This window comes from Phasianus colchicus, chromosome Z, assembly GCF_987193195.1.
Source record: "Phasianus colchicus chromosome Z, bPhaCol1.hap1.1, whole genome shotgun sequence".
NCBI classification, from domain to species: Eukaryota; Metazoa; Chordata; class Aves; order Galliformes; family Phasianidae; genus Phasianus; species Phasianus colchicus.
The window spans coordinates 72,804,148-72,825,933 of record NC_143476.1 but is presented as its reverse complement, the minus strand read 5'-3'; the positions used below and the strand labels follow the sequence as shown (position 1 = coordinate 72,825,933).

General features: G+C 40.8%; 1 protein-coding gene across 5 annotated transcripts in view; it reads left to right on the top strand.

Moving 5' to 3' along the window:
* The window catches only part of ZSWIM6 (zinc finger SWIM-type containing 6), a 112,115-nt gene that overhangs the window by 13,026 nt on the left and 77,303 nt on the right, over positions 1 to 21,786 (top strand). For 2 of the 5 annotated variants that reach the window (XM_090132399.1, XM_090132401.1), the window contains exon 1: positions 20,512 to 21,777. The exons of 2 other annotated variants lie outside the window; for them this stretch is intronic. In XM_090132399.1, the coding sequence (XP_089988525.1) occupies positions 21,708 to 21,777 (70 nt within the window). In that variant the 5' untranslated portion in view covers positions 20,512 to 21,707. Of the gene's footprint in view, positions 1 to 20,511; positions 21,778 to 21,786 lie in introns of those variants that run through there. One more of the 5 variants, XM_090132402.1, reaches the window with a different exon arrangement.

The window sequence follows — 21,786 nt, the reverse complement described above, 5'->3', positions numbered from 1 at the left end:
GTAGCAGGGTGTGAGGGAATAGGGAAAGAAGTGAAAGTAGGTCCCCATATCTTGTGCTTGGCCGCTGCCAGGTGATCATAGAATCATAAAATCACAAGGTTGGAAATGACCTGCAAGATCATCTTGTCCAACCGCCTTCCCATTCCTATTAGTACCACAAGCTACTAAACCATATCTCGTAGCTCCTCATCCAGGTGCCTCTTGAACACTGACAGAGACGGTGACTCCACCACTCCCTGTGCAGCCATTCCAGTGCCTGACCACCCTCTGAGAGAAAAAGTTTCTCCTAATGTCCAACCTACACCTCCTCTTGTACAACTTCTGGCCATTTCCTCAGGTCCTACTATGTGCCTGGGAGAAGAGGCCGGACCCTTTTTCATCACAACCTCCCTTCAGGAAGTTGTAAAGTGCAGTGATGCTGCTGTGAAGGGTGTGCTTGCAGTGAGGACCAGAGAAGGAAATGCTGCTGAGATAGACCGTGTCTTGGTCTTCACTGAGTGCCTTGTTGCAAGCAGTGCGAGCTGACTTAGTGCAGGCTGGAGGAATTCTGACCCACTTGTCTCAGCCCGTACAGGGCTTGGGACTGCCACACGCTGCTCACAGTTTCTTCCAGGCTTTTGCTCAGGTGTCTTTCCCAGAGAATTTGTATGTATCTGTGAGTAAATGAGGCTTGTTAGAAATATGTAATGTAGGCATTGAGTATCAGTGTCCAGAGTGGTGGCTGCCATTCAGGGAGGGGCTCTGTTAGCTCCAGCTGTTCAGATCCTGTTGTACTGGCTGATGAAACCTGGGCTTAAGTGTAAGGGTGCTGCACCAATGAAAGCCTGAAACTGGTGGACTAAGGTCCCTGTAAATACCTTGTGCTTTCTAAGGTTGGTAATCTTGGGTTACCAAACAGATTGTAAATGACAGAGACCATAAAACTTTACTCAGAGAGGTAGAGAATTTGGAACCGTATTTCCAGGTACAGTTTAGCAGTGTTATCACCTTATTCCCCCTTCCTTTTTTGAGGGAGTAGGCACATTCCTCATTGACCAAAGCTGCTGCTGTAAGGAGTGCTGCTGATGCGGCAGTGCAGCATGGTCAGGACGCTTCCTTGTGAGGCTGGGTGTTGTTCTCCAGGAGCTGTTCCAGCAAACGTGCTCCCTCTTGTCACTGGATGAACTCCTCCAAGGACAGGCTGCAAAACAGGCCTATCAAAATAAATGTATTCCATTGTGAAATACTCTAGTCATGAATATGGTAAATGAAATAACTGACTCATTTAGTGTGCCGTGACTCATTTACTGCTCTGTGTCTCATTGTGTAACTCTTAGAACAGAAAATACGTATTGCTGTGCTCAAACATGTATTTTGAAAAGATTTTTTCATGATTGTCATTTTCAAACTTTACCTGCTGTGTGTCATTCACCCTGAAGCCATGTGGATGGTTTAGGCTGGCTTACATGCAGGCTGCTGTCAGAGAGACACTGCAGTTCTCGTGCTTGCACCTAGAGCCAGGGTTTGTGCAGTGAGCTGGAGAATTGTCATGCTTGTGAACTTAGATCTTGTTTGGTAAGTTTTACCTTGTTTATTGGCCCCATGAATGCTGCTCCTGATTCAAGGGAGAGATGTTGGAAGAAGGGGGCATTAAGAAGGGAAGGACTCTTTCTGTGTCAGTCACATTTTGATCAGTTTAAAGTTTTCTTGAAGCCCTGACTGCTGCCTGGAAAGGAGATTGCTACTGTGCTTGGGAAGTTGCTTTTGTCAGAGGCATCCTGACTGCTGAAGGTCTGCAGTATGACCTCTCTCTGAGCTGTGACATCGGACAGGCCTGTGTGCGGCAGTCACCTTCCACACATCTTCTCCCAGTGGTCTTTTTTAGCACAGAACCTTGACTGAGAAAGGAGTCATACTGCCATATTCACCCTTGATTAAAAAAAAAAAAAAAAAAAAAGCCAAACAAATGTTTATCTTAAGAGTACAGGAAAGAGAAGGAAATACCTAACAACTTGTTCTGCTCATATGTGTTCATTTCTTTATGCACCTGTATAGCTCTTGCAAAAAGTGCTTTTTGTCTTTGAAGTTCATGTGTTGCCTCTTCTTCTGAGGCAGTACTAAGCTTCAGCATACCTTTGTTTAACACAGGCTTTCAAGGTGATTTTTCCCATTATTATGCAATTGTTTAACCTGATAACATATTCCATGTTTTTTCTCATTCATAGCTGTCGACAACATTGGTAAAACAAATGTTCTTGGTTTTTGTCTGGTCAGGCCTGCTGAACCAACACAGCTAAGAATGAGCTGGAGTCTTTTCTTTGTTTCTTTGAGCTTTAATCAGTTGCACCTTAACTATCACACTGGTGGCTGTGGGGTCATGGTGGTACATCAGAGGCTTCAACTAGCTTGCATGATACTCATTACTGGTAGGAATGCGTGAAAAAGAAACAATGGAGCACAACCTGGATCTCAAGCAGTTTGTAGGGCTGGGGACAAGGGAGGAAATAAATGTTATTGCTTGTAAACTGAGCACTTTTGATATGGACCTCACTGACAGTCAGAAATAGTTTTGTGGGGTTCCAGTATCGTTACCGCTTCCCCAAGAATAGCAGTTGAGCAGAATGTTGCTACTTTAGTATAACTTCAACAGTGTGCAAGTTTCAGGATAGCTGCTCCTGTTTGTGATGGGTATTACTGAAATGATCTGTCTTCGGGACCAGAATAAAACAGATGCATGAACTATTCCAGATGGACTGAAGTAATGCAGAGCTAAGCTTGCCCATAATTGATGAAGGGAAGAAGGGCATTGGGAGCCCTGTTGTTTACTTTGGTGATAATGAGCCAATTTTCAGGGCAGGAATGGCTTTTTACCATAAAGAATGATTTCATGGGGAGTTATGTGGGTCAGCATGGGTTAGGATACTCTGGCTTTCTCAAATGCTTGCACGGAGATTCAAGCTTACTACTGGCTCATTTTCAAGAGTAGTGTGTTTCAATGTGGAAGAAGTGATCTTGTTCCTCACTTTTTAGAACTCTCTACAGGTCTGCCTGGAGGATTGTGGATGTCAGTCTCCAGTCTAAGGCATGTGTGAAACACAGCCCTTACGTTCTTCTGTCCATATGCAGGCTACTTTTCTGGTTGTCTTCTGCTGGAAAGGAGCCTGCATGACCTCCAATCCTAACTGAAATTTCCTGTCTCCTTCCTAGCCTCTGTAGGTGGTGTTTGTCCTTAATGTACATGTTTTTACCCATGCTCCTAAATGAAATAGGTTCTCATTTGAGGAAGGTAAAGCTACCTGTCTGTTATCTTTTCTGCTTTACTGCCACATTGTTAACGCTCCTGTAAAATTAGATGGCTCCTTTCCGTCATATCATATTTTAGACCGAAGGTGAGTATTTAACATGATACTTTTCAGAGATGACTGTGATTTCCGCAAGCATGGTTTGTTAAAGAAATGTGTTTATACCAGCTCGAACTCTTGTCTACTTAGTGAATGAAGAACAGTCAGGTATCAGTCCTTCAGTTTCACAAATAGTTTGATTTCAGTAGACACAAATAGTTTGATTTCATAGTTGTCTTTCTTTTAATCCTTTCACCTCTATTCCTGATTCTTCCTTATTGTTTTGAAGGTAAATACAGTCAGGAGAAATTGGCTGTTCAGAACTGCAGTAGTAAATTAAACAAAGTGCTTTTGCTCACGCGAAGCTAACAAGAAGGAAAAAGAATGATCCCATAAGTAATGAGAGGTTCTTTAAAGAGTCACGTAAAACAAAAATGTTCAGTTTTGAAGCTCAGCTAAGCTGTGTTGAGTATAAGATATGCTATTACAGGAAGGATAAAATACTTATAGGATTTGGGGAAGCGTGGGGGAAAGAGAAGCAGTGCTTGTGGACTTCATTAATCTTCACAGAATTCTGATGTTTGTGACTGGATGTGTATACTTCTATAATGTATTTATGCAAATTAAAAATAGTGCTAGAGTTTCAGGTTAGTGTAGAAAAAGTATTTAAATTCACATAACTAAGTTTTGTTTTTTATCCAGGGTAAACTTTTTTCCCTTTAGTAATAAAACAAATAAAAAAAAAATATTACTTTAAGGGAAGGGCATTTTAAAAGAGATTTTAAGACCTGTGCACTGTACTTGAGCAAACATCCTCAAACCTGCCAAGCTTAGAAGCTCAGTGGAATTGATGTTTCTGTATGGAACAGACAGCTCACAGTGAATGTTCTCATCATAGCTCAGGTTGAGGGGAAAAATATTCTATCACCAAAAAAACAAGGACTCAGCCTAGTTCTTTGCATAAAGATTTGCTCATATGTTCAGAACTTTGCAGAACTGGTTCAGGAATCTTGACTTAGCAAACTTACCAAAATTATCCGTGAATGTTACATAAATATCTGCATACCATCTGAAGGTGAGAATGCTGCCATGGGTGCACGGCCAGAAGCTGCTTCTTGTCAGCTGATGGCTGTAATTTCCCTTCCTCAGACCTTTATTTTGCACCTTCCTGAATCACAACTGACCACTTTCCACCAGCAGGTAAAGTGCTGTGGTATTATGGATTACTTTCCAGTTCCTGTTGGGAGACTTCCACAGGGCAATTTCCATAGAGAAATAAATGTGCTACCAGCCATGATTTTGTATAGTTTTGTTGCGAATCTGTATAGGAGAGAAGTCCCATGACAACTCTTGAATTCTGAATTTTGAAGATATGAGGAAATTGTGCAGTTTTATCTGCTCTTGTGCAGATTTGAATTCAGGCCAGAGTATTTCCTGTCAATTATGCTGTGCAGATGGCAGGTCTAGTTCATCCATCAGTCTTTTTAAATGTATCCATCTTTAAAGATAAGTCTGTGCATACTAGAAGCTGGGACATGTGAAATTACTTTCACAACAAATTTTCTGCTCAGTACATTCCAAAAGAACTTAGTGTGTAAAATGATCTAATGGGCTTTCATCAAGGTGAATCTGTTTCAGATTCAGATTCAAAGTATCAACTCTATTTCAGCTGGGAATGCTTGGACAGAAGGAGAAGACGGAAAATTGACTAATCTCGATCTCAAAGAGATGTCTGTTAAGAGTATCTTCCCAAGAGTAACACTGCATATGGTAATAAAACTAAAAATATATGTGTATAATGATTAGAACTTTGGCAACTTGGAAACAAAAGAAACCCTTCACTCATATGTATGAAGCTTGCTTTTAGATAGAAGTGGCACTTCTTTATATATCCTATTGTGAATGCTCAGTAAATCAAGACATTAAAATGGTGTGTTGGTTTTGGAAAATACTGTTTTCCTGAAGAGAGAGAGAAAATTGTATGGAGTGATGACTTTTGGTAATTATCCAGGTTTACACTGCTTCTCAATGAGCTTCAAATTGCACTTCCTCCTCTTTTTCCTCCACGCCATGTGGAAGTGACAAGAAAAGACAGGCAAAATTGAACCCCATGCCATTTGCTAAGAAGATGCCACTGAACACGGAGGCATTTGAGATTTGGGCCTTCCATTTGAAAGCAGAATATGAGCTTGCCCGCAGCACATGCAATGGTTTGAACATGAAAATCTTTCAAATATTATTTGCTGAAAACATTTCCGATGATTGCAAACTTGTAAGTTTTATATTTGAATACAGTTCAGCACATGTTGTTTAAGCCTGCTTTAATTTGTTGCATGCAGGGAGTGAGCAGAACACAGTGGAGGAACCTCAGCTGAAAGTTGAAGTAGTTTGACTCAGGCTTGGTAATTTAGGAAAAAAGTGTTTCTTCAGAAAATAGAATAAAGGATGAATATGCTATGTCTTGGTCATCATTTGAAGTTTGTTATGTCTGAAATAAGGTATTGGTCGCATTTTTATATCTTAACTGACCAACTCTTGGAGAGTGAAAAAAAAAACAAGTGGAGGAAAGATGTGGCTTTTAATCAGTTGACTTGGAGCTATTCAGTTTTTGTGTGTGTCTGGAGGTATAGGAAAACCTTTTTATTTTCATTTGTTGACAGCATTTGGAGTTGATACACGTCTGCCCTGCTAGATTTTGTATCAGCTCACCTAGCCTTTCACTTCATGTAAGAACAGGATGTGTAGCAAAACCTTCATTAACCCTATGTGCAGATGATGACTGTTCCTTTTGCTGATTTCACATTAGCACTAGTGGAGGGATAGCCAATTTTTGGCATTCTGTGTTAATTATGCTTACTATTTACACAGACTGATTTTGAAGACTCTCAAAAAAATCAGTGTGGGTGGCTGGGGAAGGAAGCTTTATTGAAACACATAGGTGTTTTGGAGACTTTCTTTCAATACAGACACAAACTACTTGCCAGATTTCATTTTTTATCAGTAGTAATAGGTTTTCCATACATCCACAAATATTTCTTATGTGAACAGCTGACAAAAGCTCAGGTTTCAGGGTAAAGCGAGCTGTCTTCTGGCTGCAACAAAGACTTTGGAGGTCTGTGGGGAGGAAAGCTTTCTTGAAGCACAAGTGTAAAGGCAGCTGGCAGCATGGGTACAAATCAGAAATATATCCAGAAACTTAATTCCTCCCAATTGCGTTGCTCCTGAAGGACAGATATTTATTTTAATCTTATTGTCTTTGAAGGATGTTATTTTTTATAAAAGAAAGCAATGTGCTGCTGCTTTTGGGGCTGCAAAATGCTGTAGCGCAGAATAATCAAGTTAAAATAAAGGGAAGGAAGTGCTTGCTCAAGTGGTGTGATTTGTCTTGTGGTGAGGAACAGGGGTGTTGCTGGGGTTAAACGAGATTAAATAAATAAACCCTGTAGGTCTGGGAGCTCTTCAGTTATCCTGAATCTGACATTATGTGGGAGAGTTCCTGCAGTACTTGTTCAAAATAAGTGACTCCTGATGTTCGTGAAGCAGTATCTCAACGCTCTTGCTTTTGTAATACTCTTTCCACAACCGTAGTACCTTTTATTCCTTGTATGGATTGTTACTTTGATAACTTTAATGGTATACTACTTATCTCCCCTCCACGCATTTTTAGTTTGTATCTAAATTATTGCTACCAACCCTTGGTCTGCTCTGTGTCTCCTTTAACTCTTCAGTTGTTTGTTTACCCTGATGTTCAACCATGTAACTCAGCAACACTGCTGAGGGAGAACTTTCTGAAGAAGAAATGCATGTTCTGCTTTGAAGGGTGGCCACTGTGTGAGTGATCTAGGGGAGGGCTGCGCTGGCTGAAGTCATACTGAACTTTCCAGGCTCAAGGAAGAGGAACTGGAGTGCAACATGGCAACATGAAGGCAGCCCCATTTCACTCTGAGAGGTAAATGACATATAGAAAGTAAACCTTTGCACAAATGGAGCAATGCAGTGTTGCAAAATTCAACTTGTTCATTTGCTAGGAGTTTGTTTGTCTCGATGTGCAGAACAATATATAAAAACACTTTGTGCAACCTCTGCAAACAGATATTTTCATCTCAGTTTATAAAATATCATTAATCTACTAATCTAAAACCAACAATAAGAACGTTCTTTAAAGAACACTTGTAATATGATGTGCTACCTCTTTTAAAATGTTTGCTATTGAATGCTTTTGTAGGTATCTGGGAATAAAGTATTATGAATTTATCTGAATTACATAATCTCAAACAAAATAACATTTGTTTTCAACGTTTCATTAAGAACTTAAGTGATATCAAATATTGGAAAAAAATATTTAAATTCACCAATTAGGAAAAGGTTGTTATAGCAGACTCTCAGTCTGTTTACCTTATTCAGTCCTGTGCTGATCATGCAATCTTACAGAATAACGCCTCTTGTGCATCAGTAGGCATTGAGCTTAGTTACAGCTGATTTCAGAGTGCAGGCTACTTTTACAGAGGATAAGATGCACTGTGTTCACTGAACAATGGAGAGTAATTTAAAATTGGTTACAGCCACCTTTTTCCTTTCCTAAGCTTCTTATGCTATTTTTAATTTACTCTGCTTTGCAGTTACTTAACTATACTGTCTATAAGTAAAGATCTTCACATCTTATAATTCCTTTATTAAAGGGCATAGTACATATTTGAAAACTGTTGAGTTAGAACAGTTCACTGACTTATTATATGTAGGGCTATCAAAACACAGCATGCTCAATAATAATCTGTGAATTATGCCATTCAGAATGTTCTTCTGCATTAGCGATGAAAGTGAGCTGACAGAAAGATCATGGGTGGCAGTTGTTCTGTACACCCCTCCAAATCCAAATGACCTATCTCTATTGTAAAATCGATGCTTCTTTATTTTTAAAATCCTGCTTGTGGCAAGTTTTGTCAGGCACATTGTAGTCTATGGGGAGCAGTATTACTTCAGCTTACAGTCATTCTGGGATCTCTTTGGTTAGATACTGTTATGAACATACTCCTTTCCACTCGTCTAGTCCTCTCTAACAGTTTTTGTTCTGTAGTGAGTTCTTCACCTGTTGCAAATGAAGTTCTTTGTGACTCATCTTGTTAGCTTTATCCTATCCCACGTCATTGGGAAGTTTTGGGTATATTAGTTTGTGATAACAAAATATAGTAAGAAGAAATTCTGATCTGTTTTGGATTGTATTTTTTCAAACTTTATTATATAATGTCTAGAACCGTTTTTAAAGGTCACCTGCAGTTCTTGAGACACAGTTCATCCTATGAGGAGCCATGTGCATTAAGACCGACAAACTGTAGTAGTTTGCTTTTTCTTTGCAGTTTTATAACCTGGTTGCCCCCATGAAAAGATGAGTGTGGGTTATACTAAGACATCTGTAGGGTGTATCACTGGGCATTCCTAGTGCAAACATAGCTTTTGTTACATCTGTAGTTGAGTATAGACTCACTGTTGACTCAGTAACATAGGTGATGTTGCTGGGCCTTAGCCTGAGTTTAAATCAGTCATGTGTGCTTTGAGGCATATATTGCTATTGTGGAACCTACTAAAAGTGAACAAATGGTTGCAGAGCTTAAATCTGGTTTTCAACAAAACCAAAAACCCTTGGAGTTGGATTTATAGAGTACTTGATACCTAAATCTGTGGACAAGTGAAGAGCACAACAGTAGTTATGTGGCTAATCACTTAAGGCATGTTTGTATTTGCTGGCACTAAAATGCTCTTTAAAAAACAGTCCTTGCTGGTTTCCTTAAAAAAATAACTGTTCCATTAAGAACAGGCTTTAAAAGGAGATTTTTAAACAAAAACAACTCTGCAGGTATTGGGCATTTTGAGTCTTTCAGAAGGCACTAACTGCTCTTGATGGTGTGTTTTCTGGCAGATGAATTTAAGCTATAGGATTTTTGACCTGTTATCAATAAATTTAGGCCTGTTGTTCTGTTGTTATTTTTATCTGAAGTAGTATCTAGATGAGAGTTGTCACTACTTAGTGTGTTTTGTTTTGTTTTGTTTTTTGGCAGAGTTGATCTTGTTCTGTTTCTCTCTGATCTCTTGGTCAAGATTGAAGAATATTGACAGGCACACTTACAAACTGCTACAGCAATACAAGTGCACTACTTAGGTATCTGCTGTTCTATTATACTCCCCTTCTGAGATGCATGAAATGCAAGCCACATTTGTAATCCAGGATGCAGATACGATGGTGATAACTTCAAGGAATGATCATATGTTGAAGGGTAGAAAAAGATATTCTGCTTTATTCAGAAATGCAAGACACATTCACTTCTTTAAACTATAGTTCTTGGTGGGTTATGATTTTTTTTTTTTTAAATAATTGCTTTTCTCAGTATGGAAGTTCAGGGTAGTGAATGGTAGTTCTGTCTGAGTAGAATGTGGATTGTTTGCTTCTGAGTGTCCTTTCAGCCTTCTTAATGAATGGGCACTTGTGTTTGTGAGATTGAAGTTTCTTTTGTTTTATTGGTATTTTTCTAGTGAAAGTAATGAATTTTAACTTTTGAAGCTTCTAATAATTCTTCAACTTAACTATGAAAGAACAGTGTAACATCTTCTAGTTTTGAAGTTTCAGAGACAACTTTTAACCCCAAACAGCAGTGTAGTAAAATCACTTGCTTAGATTAAAAAACAGTCATGATTCCTCATTTACTCTGCCTGTGTACTTGGAACATTTCCATTTATCTTGGAGAAGGAGAGTGGTAAAGCTTGAATTTACAGCACAGGCACCAGTACCAATGTCTAAGTGGGTGGGGTTGGAATTGGTATTGCGTTTATTTGGGAGGAGTTACAGAATGACTTCATTAATTGTGTATTTTCTTCCCTATTACTCTACTGTTTGGTAACCCATCTGTCTGTTGTGATTGTTTCTGCAGTTTGCTTCGATTTGTTTAACAGCTGCATTGATTGCAGGTGACCCACTTGCTGCTTTCTTTCTCACAGACAAAGATGGGTTTTAGTTGCAGCTCAACTTGCAAGATAACTGTCAAATGGAATAGTGAACAACTGACCCTGGCTCTTCTCTGCTCTCCCTTCCATGCTGCTTGAGATTTGAAGAACTTTTTTTTTTCCAAGGTAGATACTGCAAGAGATATTTTTGTTTGTTTTTTAAAAAAGGCAAAGATTATCATATTTTTAAAAGAGTATGTTTCCTAATTTTGTCATTTCAATAAACAACTTTACGTTCTTGACTTATGGATTATGGTTGAGAAATACGGGCCAATTGTGTTTTACATAGAAGGCTGGTGTATGGATGGAAGACAAGAAAGTAATAAAATAATAGATATAGGCAAAGATGCCACCTTGTATTCAAAGGTCTGGTATGTTTTTTTTGTTGTTGTTCGTAAGTATATTTCATCTTCTGTAGTAGAAACAGAAATGTAGTATCATAGGACCAGTCTTTTCTCTTGTGACTTATACTGTAATCAGTAGTGGTGTACAAACTCTTGTTATTGTAATAAATTCTAGTGATACCTATCAAATTTATTTTTAGCATGCTTTGAAAAAAACAAGTAGAAATTTACCTAAATGTTCCCCCTAAATGGGAACATTAGTGTATTGGGAGGAAATGGATAACAGATCTTAAGTATAGTTGAGTTTATCATTTGTTGCTTTCGTTGTGCTGCAGGAGGTCCCAAGCTGAAAGTCTACGTTTCCCTGTTCTTAAGCACTGTGTAAACACACAAGATGGCAATTTTTGCACTGTGAAGTTTATAGTCAAATGGAAAAAGTATGTATTTAAAAACTGAATAGCAGGACTTTGCTGCTTGTTTGAAATTGCATGGACAGCTAGCTTTCCTGATTACTGTTAGGTTTCCGAGAGAGTATAACAGGAAAGGAAAGCTTGAAGCACAGTAATGATACAGCTTTATAAATGTTTGCAGGTTTTCTTTCACGTAAAACAAGAAGGAAGCAAGAAAATTTTCTTTATACAAACGAGCAATGTGTTTTTGACTCAAGTACTCAACCCACGCTTCAGAACTTGAATATATAAATGTTTCCTTTGCAAATGGTCATGTTCTGAAATGTCCATACTTAAGACAGTTCAGGCAAAATTCCCTGACAGCTTCTCTGCTCTCTGTTTTCCTCTTTTCCTTGAAGTTCTGCTTTTCTTTAAACTCTTGATGGAAAACCTCAAGCATTTCTAGCAATTACTTCTGGATGTGCAAGGATGAAGTCATAGCCACAACCTAATTGTCAAATATTCACTTGCTGTTATGTTAATGTGGGTGGATCTAAGTTGCCTTGAAACCTCTTAAGTTGTAATCTTCCTGTATACTCTTCTGGACATCTTAACAACAGATGGAGATACATATGCTGGAGAACCATAGAATCACCGAGGTTGGAAAGGACCTCCAAGATCATCTAGTCCAACTGTCCATCTATCATCAATATTTTCCATTAAACCACATCCCTCAGTACCACATCTAAACATTTCTTGAACACCTCCAGGGTCAGTGACTCCACCACCTTTCTAGGCAGCCTGTTCCTGCTCCTGACCACTCTTGAAGAAATGTTCCCTAATATCCAACCTGAACCTCCCCTGGTGCGACTTGAGAAGTTCATAATGAGATTAAATGGCTGTTTCTACATGTTTTGATTAGAATGCGATGCAGAAATACTACTATTGCTTTTAAGAGGATGTATTTAGAAAAAGAAAAACAAGTTGTGAAAAAGACAGTGTTGATCTTGAATGTACTATCTTCCATTACTATAAAGTCTTCTCTAACTTCATATATTCTGTAATGGGTGACTAGGCAAAAAAAAAATTATGTTTAGGATTGTGCCACACACAGGAAAGTATCAAAAAGTACAGCCAGAAGATTCATTACTGAGTGAGCTACCTATGTGCTCATTCATTTGCATTCTCTCCATGCCATGAATATACTTAGCGAAGTATTGGTTTTACCAGTCTCATCCACTCAAATTCTGCATTTCATCTTGCCTAAAACTAAGTTTAATCCAGTCACTGAAGGCAGTAAGAAAAGCTTGCTTGGGCTTGAGTTAGCTAGTGTAAATTAGGTTCTTCAAAATAAGAATTAATTAAGGAGAATTCTGTGATTTAGAAGTCCACAGTGAGGTGATATATTAATGGAATTTAGGAACTAAAGAGCATGTTGATGGGTTTGAATTTAAATACCTAACCAGTGGAGGCAAATAGGTCATCCTAGTCCAAAAAGCAAAGTTATTTGAGTGTAAGGAACTTGGTCTGGTAGAAACATTTGGATAAGGTTGGTGGGTTTTCTTTTTCTTTTTCTTTTTTTTTTTTTTTTTGTCTCCTTGACAGGGGAATAAGCAGCTAAAAAGCTTGGCCCTTTCTGTTCATATCGACTGCCTCCAGTGTTCATTGTCATGGTCACTGGAAAGCGGTGACTGAGAGGACATCAGTGTGTTTAGGACTTTCTTTTGACCTGACGAGGTTTTGCCTGACCACCTGTTTTCTGATCTTGTTCTCTGTGACAAGTCTGTCCTGCTGTGACATACCTCTGAGCTTCCATGGCTTCTTTGTCCTTCTCTTACATAATTTTCTGATCTTGTCTGACCCTACTTTACGCTCTGACCTATGTTCTTCTTTGATTTACTTTGATCTTGCGACCTCTTGTCATCTCTGACCATCTCTTTTGCCTTTTTTTTCTTCCTGTTCTCCTCTGTCCTGCTGCCTTTTTCTTTGATCTTCTCTTCTCTGACCTTATTTTTCCCCCCGTGTTGTATCCCTCTCCCCTCTTCTGTAATCTTCTCCAATGTACTCTAAGCTTGTATTGCTGTATCTGACCTCTCTGACCCACTCTGGCCTTTTCACGGACCTCCTCTCCCCTGTCCTTCATTGGTTTTCTCCTCTTTTCTCTTCTCTGGCTTTCTTTTTCTGCCATGCTGTCTAGCATTTTTTCTCATCTCTTCTCTGACGTCCACTTTTTTAGGCCTCTTCTATTCTCTAATCTCTTCTCATCTTCAGAACACAGCTAACAGAAGCAGCCTACAGACGCATCAGTTAGTACAGCAGTTTCTGGTTTGGCTTTGGAAGCTTCAGGACGTTCTGGGAACACTGAAAGAATGTATGGCAACCTTCTGAGGATCCTGAGTGCACTCACTGCTTTTACGCAAGTATAAAGTGAGCAGAGACACAGTGGTGTGGGCCCAAGGAAGTTCTAGCAGCTTACAGTGAGTATAATTAGCTGCCCTTAACCTGAGTGCCTGCAGCCTTTGCTGTAGCAGCCCCCTGATTAGGGAGGATTCATCTGCTGCTTGGCAGAGGCCTGTGTGAGAGCTGGTCCCAAAGCACAACTATTCTCTTTGCATATTGTTTTTCCTCAGCCCATTTTACCTGACAGAAAGGGAAGTGACTCTCAAAAAATATTGTGGCAGGAGAAGATAATGTACCTACCTTAAAGAATTATTTTCTAGTTTGGAAGCAGATTTTGCTGCTGCCAAACTTGTTACAGCAGTTATTTATTCATTCGTATACCATTCTTGTCTTCACCTGCTACAGTAACTTACAAGGTCATCCCTTCCATCAAAATTCAGTGCTTCCTTGGGACAGTGAATTCTTGGTGTGAGTTCTGGTGTAGCTTATAATTCATGCTGTTGCATGGTGATTAAACATGATAACAGGATTTCAGGTAGAACTGGAGATTGCCACAACCAGTTACTTGACTAATCAATACTTGAAGGGCTGTTCATTGAAAAAGTAACTATAAATGGTTGCATTTTGTGAACAGCAATGAAATAAAAAGATTTCCAATACTGAATTTTTGTGACTTGATCCATGATAAATAAGGTGGTTTAGGAACAATGAGACAGATACTTTCTGTAAGCGTTTGTACCTCAGCGTTACTAAGTTCTTTTGTATTAGTACTTTAGGAACCCTTTCTTTTGACCATTGTGTGGAATCAGGTTCATCTTGGGGACTACTTTCTTTCCTAAAGATCTTTGTAGAAACTTAATTACAGTGAATTTATACATCTCAGTTTGGCAAGGCCACTTTCTATAATTTGTTGTGAAGTTTCCAGGAGACTAGTGAAAGGTTCAGTGGCTGCTGCTCTGCGTTGATCTTCACCCTTACTTTCTCAGAGGGGCTACCCCCACTCACAAAGGCAGTCTGAATTGAACTCTATGGAACTTGTACCGTTTTTCAACTGTGTTGTGTTTTGGACAGCCCTCTATTTTATCCATCCTATCTATCTAATTTTATATCCTATCCTTAATTTGCTGCCAAAATCTTTCAGTGCATTGAGATACAAATGAAACTCCCTACCCAGTGTTTACGATGTAGAATTAAAGCCTGGAGGCTGTGTTATAAACTGCTAACATTACTGCTGTAGGCAGAGTTGTTGCTATGATTTTTAAACATCCTTCAAGTTCTGTGTTTTACTAATGTCTTAGCTTCTTTTTTTCTTGTAAGGGTAGCTTTACTTGGATGATAAATATGAAATTACCCGTTTTTGGTATTTCTGGTGGTAGCATTGAGTCTCGTTCCTTTAAATTTTGTCTCTTGCAGTTACACTGCAGTGTTTTGGTGTACTTGGCAATCCTGTTTTTTTGTTTTGTTTTGCCTCAGCAGTATCAAAATTTTAACTGGCTTTTTTCTTTTTGAGAAGGTCAGGGATTTCCCCCCCCCCCTTTTTTTTTTTTTTCCCAGTTCAATTGAAATATGAGTAACAGAGGTGATTCCTGAGTGTCTGTTTTGAACAGATACTTGGCTAGTGGCTTATGAACTATATTTATTTTTAAGCATCTTAAGTTTTTTCTTGCATTATATACAATTCTAACAATTGTACTGCTGAACCATGCTAATATATTGCCATAAACTATTATTTCTCATGTGAATTCTTGTGGTGGCACTCCTTTAGATACTTGCAGTTTTAATTAGCTGATGATGCTTTGTTGCAGGCAATTGCATTTTATTATGAATGGTATATTGTAGGCAGAAAATACAGCGAAGACTGTAACTTAAACCAGAACAGCTCTCTGTAAAGGTTGGAAGATACCATAGTAAACTCCAGCCTAATTTATAAATAGGCTTCCTGCCTCTTCTTGTAGGGGCTTGACATTTCAAGAGAACAGGTTTAACCTATGCTGAAGGCTTGCAAAACTGTTGTGAGAGAGAAACAAGCCATGTATGCACTGAACCAACTCATAATGAAACACAAGTTGGAATGTAACGTCTTTTACTTAAAATTGCACTGGGTACAGTTATATTTTCAGAGTGCTTGAGAAAGTTTCAGACTGCTTCATGAGTGTTGTGGCTTATTAGCTGTAGTAGTGCTGAGGAAAAAAAGTGTTAAAAACCTGTTATTTTCATGTCAGATCAGCAACGTAAATAACATGTGTGTTCAGGGTTTCTTACCATTTCACAGCTCTCTGTAAATACATCGGGGAGAGAACCAATGTTACTGCTATATATGTTATAAACTGCTAAAAACCTATTAAAGTAACTCTGAAGATTGGACTAAAGTTTTGCAAGTATTCTGCCGTTGGCTGTGACCAGTGGGAGAACTCAGTTCATATGTATGTAGGACTTAGCCTGTGATTTTGTGTGCATTTCTTGCAGTGTTAGTATGCATGGAACTTGCCCTCAGCTGTTTCTTTGTTGACTCTTCTACTTTAGTTGTGCCAGCAGAAGTGGGTTTTTGTTTTGGATGTGGCTGGGTGTGGTGTTATGGATCAGAGAACTTATCCATTGAAAGATGGTTTATTGTTTTTCCCTAGTTGGTCCATTCTTTGCTTCAGTTCCATTTGTAGGAGCAGAGAAGAGTTGTGGGAAAACTGTGTTAGCAAGCAGAAGCGCCAGTGGTTCCTGCACGTTGCCTGGTGCTGCCAGTGGCACGCAAAGCCATGCCTGTGGGTGTGTTAGCCTGAGGTGCTGTGGATTTCCCAATGCTAATCATAAGCCATTAATGGAATGCTTTATTACCTTCCTTCTTCTAATCTGTGCTTATGCTAAGGCAGTAAATCTCTCTTTGGGGAGGAGGAAGGGGCATCCCCTTTCTATCTGGCACACCTAATTTGTCCTATCCTGCTCTTAAATTACATTAGGTTAAAGTTTTTCCCAAAGAAAACAAAACAGAAGGAGGGAGCAATTACAGTTGCCTGCCACCCAGAACTTAGGTGGAGGAAGGAAAGTACCTGACAACAAAGCATCCCATTCACCTTGATGGTTCTTTCTGGGGTTTAGTTTATCTGATGTAGTACTGTGTGTTAAAATACAAACAAACAACGCATATATAACAGCCTCAGTGAATGAGCTTCTTCCTACTTCTGTCTCAGCTGGTTGAAAGACAAAAATAAAAAAAGAAAAAAAAAAAGGAATGTATGCTGCTCTGCTTCCTGGAACATACCCAAGTTGACAGAGGAAATGGAAGAAGGGTTGTTCCTTTTGCAGCATCCTTAAGTCATTGTAGAATCCCTGAAATAGCCTGGCCCTCAGCCCTTCGTCTTCAGCCGTCATAGAGCAGGCAGTCCACCACAGCTCAACAAAGTAACAGCTCTGTGAAAACATCCAGTATCTGGGCATTTCCACTGTACTACAAACTGTGTCAGGAAATAACGTCACTTCCAAACTTACTTTTATTTCTTTATAGGCCTCCTATGAGTGAAATGTGGGCTTGCAGAGATGAGAAGAGCTAGCACTTCTGAAAGTGCAGAGCTCACAGGAGAAATCCATGTCTTAGTCTGTAAAAATGAAGTGTAGGAGTTCAGTTGGTTCTTAAATAGAACTTGTGAAGAGTTGCCAGATTTAAAGAGGGTGTAGTTTAGCACTGATGGTTCGTCTTTAAGAATAATTGCAAGGGTAGTAATTTATTTATAACTGCAATCAAAATAAAGATCCATATTGGTTATAAAAGCCACGTTGGTTTTTCTCTTGAAATGGAAATTCTAACTGCATCATTATGCTGAGTTGTCCTTTCGTTTCCCTTCACTTCCTTGTTCATGGAGAAGTTTTCTTCTTCTGGATTTCCTGTTTTTAGTGTTCATGTAACAAATAAAAAGGTTTTTATAAAAACACTTATTCATCTTAAGAAGTCCAAATGATTAGTTTAAGTTTTTGTTGTTTTGACTGAAAGATTTCTCTGTAGCACTGTACACTGCCAGTACAGTACTTCCCCATCGCCTCTGCGCTAATCCACTTGCAGTCTGCTCACAGTGTTTGTTTTATCTTGTTTGTGCTAGATGCTGTACAAACTCATGTTACCAGTTAGTGCTCGCTCTGAAAAGTTTATTCTTAAATAGTGAAGAAAATGGGTGTAGCAAAAAAAGAAAGAGGAAGAGGCACTGAGAACAAAGATGTGAAGTGTGGTTTCATGGCTAAATAGGTACATAGTTGTACAGCATTGCATAATTGTCAACTGAAATCTCTAGAAATTGATTAATTTCTGAAACCAAAAGGCTTAAAAATAATATGAGGGCTGCTCTGAAAGTAATGCCTCCTATGTTACTGTGTTGGTCCATGATGTCAGAGGTGGATGCTGGTGGTATGGCAATAGAGGTTGAACCTTCCCACCAGTATCCCATTCCATGTTATTACCACATGACAGATGGCAGCAGAGGGGCAGTCTGACAGAATGGCATCTGACATGGAAGTGTGGATAAAGCAAAGGTGTGTCAGTGGCACATCAACACTTGCTGAACATTGATGGAGTCCAAACAGTGGGTGTGAGCACAGTGAGGCAGTGGCTGCTGCGTTTCAGCAGTGGTGACAGTGACAGAGGGTCACCTCTACTGGTGCAGGTTGTTAAGAGTGCAGTATGCAGGCTCTTGTTCATTGCTAGTGAAAATGCACAGCTACTGGTGGTGACTGTGTTGAAAAAGTGTTTTGCAGTTGAGAATTTGCTCTATCAAGCAGTGTTATTGTGCTCTTTGTATTTGTAGGAGTCTCCATGGAGATAAATAGGAGGCATTAATTTTGGAGCAGCCTTTGTAAGACCCTAAGAGATAACTTTGAAACTCCATGTTTATTTCTCTTTTTTAATGCTCCAGGGGGTTGTAATTTTCAACTTTTCCTCTGCAGCCAAAAAGAGATACTTTAAAGCAGTCTGAAGATGTTTAAAACATTTCTGATCTAAATTAGAGAAGCTGGAGACACTTAACAATGAGATTATTTTACGGAGGCTTTTGAAGGGCATTATTTTGAGCACAGTTCAGATAATTGTAGGGGTATGGTAAAAACCACTGAAGTGACATTGCTTTCACTGAGGGAGCTGCCTGAAATAAACCTGAGGAAGCGTTATAAATGAGGTTAAAACTAAATTACCTGGTCGCTTCAGATGTAATTGTTAATTGGAATCTTATAACAATCTGTAGTGTTAAACAAGGTGTACTAACAGTTCCTCAGCTTGTCTTGTGTCGGCTAAGGTGACTTGGGGACATCACTGGGATAGCAGAGAAAAGAGGAGTCCCACAGGGAACTATTCTTAATAGTTCATGCACATACCCCAAACGTGGTCCCTGAAGGAGGAGAGTCGAAGCTCAGCTGAAATCCCCTTAATGCTGCTGTCAGTTACCCAGCAGAACACTGTAGTCTGTTTTTGGAACTGACATTGTTAGACATATTTCGGGAAGACTAATGATTATAAATCTGTGAATTGCACATGGTTAATGATAGATCAGATAAAGGAATAGATCCTTTCCAACCCAATTATGTATTACATGCAAAAGAAATAGTTTCCATGCTTAAAGCAGAGAATTTGTAAATGTCAAGAAAACTAAAAGTTATGGTCCCCACAGCAACTGTTAAATCACTCCCTTCATGTACTCTTTTTGTGTTTGTGTTGCTGTGTATGCTGATAAAATCTTGGCTTAAAATATGTATCTTGTGGCAGTTATAGTAGCTAGGGGGAACTTTTATTCAAATAAGCGCTTTGGTGCTTTGAAGACATCGAACTGATTCATTCCATGCTCTTAAATCCTGGTGTCAGTTATGCATCTGGATAAGATGCTTCTATTTGTAGCAGTTAACTATTCAATTTGTATGTGGTGGCAAGATGGACAATCTGTGAAGATTTATAAAACTCAGTGTGAAGGGAGTAGTGGAAAGATGAGGTATTTGTTAGTACCTGTATGTAATGCACGTGATGTGAAGGGAATGAGAATCCTGTCTTTCCCTGTACGACCTGCGCATACAGCTTAGGAGCACGGGTTGGTGCTATGGTGTCTCTTTAGAGCTTCAACAAATTATGGATTCAGAATCCACAGCTTTTATTGCGCTTGGGCAGCTCTTGAGCAGTGAGCAGTGTCAGTTCTGAAGAATGCTGATGGGATGGCTTTTTTTTTTTTTTTTTCAGTGGGGAAGCTACAGTTTTCTGGTTGAAACATAGATACCTATTGTAGGAAATAGCCTGTGATTTTAAACAGAAGTGTATAAAGCTGTGATCTAGCAATGTAGTTGCTCTGCTTTGGGAAGTACGGAGATTTGTTCCTTTGGAGTTAGTAGTAAGAGGTGGTGAGAGACAGGTGATCAACTGTCTGTTCTGACAAACTTCTTCACAAAACACCTGAAGTTTATTTGCTAGCTGAATTAAAGCTGATCTTTAATCTTGCTATGACACTTTGAGCTCAGACTGTTTTCAGCTTATAGTGTCTGCAGTCTTGTGGTGGTGGTGGTGTGATGCTGGCAGCTAAAGTTATTAGATCTTACGCAAGTGTTTCCTAGGGTGCTCACCTGTCTGCTTTGACATCAGTCTCTCTCACTGGGTGAGGCAGTGTGTATTGGATGTGCGTTCACCTATAGGGCAAATCCTGGCACATGCTAGCAACGTTTTCTGTGTGTGTGTGTGCTCTGAGAAGTAGAGCTAAACCTGATGGGTTAGAAGATTACAGAATGTTACAAAATAGAAGATTGCGAGCCTTATCAAGGAGATCGGTGCATGCTGTTGCTGACACTTGCACTTGGCAGTGCCACACGTAGCATTTCCCTTCGCTCTTACACCTCGGTGGACAGGAGTGCCGCGGAGCTCTCCGCCGTGCCGCGGACGACTGCCGGTTCCTGCGGAGGGCAGCGCCGTGCCGGAGCTCCGCGCTGGGAGCACCGCGGGCGGCCGCGCCTGTCTCTCGGAGCCTCCGAGTAGGAATGTGCTCTTTCGGGAGCGGTGGGGACACGGGCGAAGCGGAGGCTCCTCCCGGCGACGGGACCACGCGTGTCCGCGGCGGAACCGGCTGCCGGCAGCTCGCGTCGGGGCAGCCGAAGGGTTAACGTCGGGAGCGGCCCTCCGGCATTATGCAAGCGGCTCGGCGAAAAGGAAGTGCATTGCAAAACGCTGAGCTCAGCCGCCTGGCCGCCGGCCAAGCTCCGCTTTCCTCGCTCCAGCTGAGGGCTTTCTAAGCTTCCCAGCGGCGGCTCTGCCGGCACTGCCGAGGAATGCGGCCTCCCCGCCAGCTGACGTAGCACGGGCGGTTCAGTCCGGGGCCAGCCGGCATGGCGGCGGCAGGGGGCGGCCCCTCCGCCCCGGGGCCGCGGAGAACGCTGCCCGCCGGCACGCTGCCGTCGCCGGGGCCGTGCGGGCTGGGCGGCGTTGCGCCCCCCGGTCCGGGCGGGTGGGGTCAGGTTGGGTCGGGCGACCCGGGCGCGGTGCGTGTGCGCGGCTCCAGGTTACGAAACGGCGCAACACGCGATCGTACCGGGAAAGTAGGCGGCTGTGGGACGGGCGGGAGACGCGGTTCGAGGTCAGCCTTACCGGCAGCATAACTGAGCGCAAGAAGTTCTTACTGATGCTATTCGTTCTGTGTTTTAGGAGAAATGCTGCTCGTAGAGGATTCTGGCCGTCAAGACGCTTGCTAAGCAGGTCCCGGTAGCTCCTTGAAGCCGCTCCCTTGGCTTTATTTTGCTTGTTTTCCTCCTCTCGGTTTTATTTTCCTTTGCTGCCGTTCCTCCCATAACTGATCTCACTGCTTCCCTAGGAGCTGCAAAGCTTTGGAACGGTTCCTTACCACAGGGCAGCCGTGTATAAAACAGCGACTTGCTGTGTGAGCAGGTGGTGCTGGCTGCAGGGCTCCAGATCGAGTTCAACTGAAAGTATCGTGGAGCTGATGACAGAGGAGGGAGATGGAGAACACCTGGGAGAATCCCTCTTCTCATTGCTTTCCCAGTCCTCTCCTGCGAGTGCAATGCCGGTGTAGATGGCAGCCATAGTTACCTGTTCAGAATCATAAAGAAGACAAATGAGAGAACAGTCAGAGGGAAGATAATGCATGTTGAAACTGTTACTAAGGAAAACTTGTTAGTGCAGGGCAAGGCTAGTTCATGAAATCCATTCTTGGGTGATACGGGAGCCAGGTCTTACACAGAGCCAGAAAGGACCAGATATACTAGTGTGGGAAACACCTCTAAAACAGGTGTTGGAGGCACAGTCAATGGCTGAGGCTTTCTTTAGATCTCGTCGGAGATGGATTTCTGTACCGCTGAGGAGCTTTGTGCCTCTGGGTGAGTCAC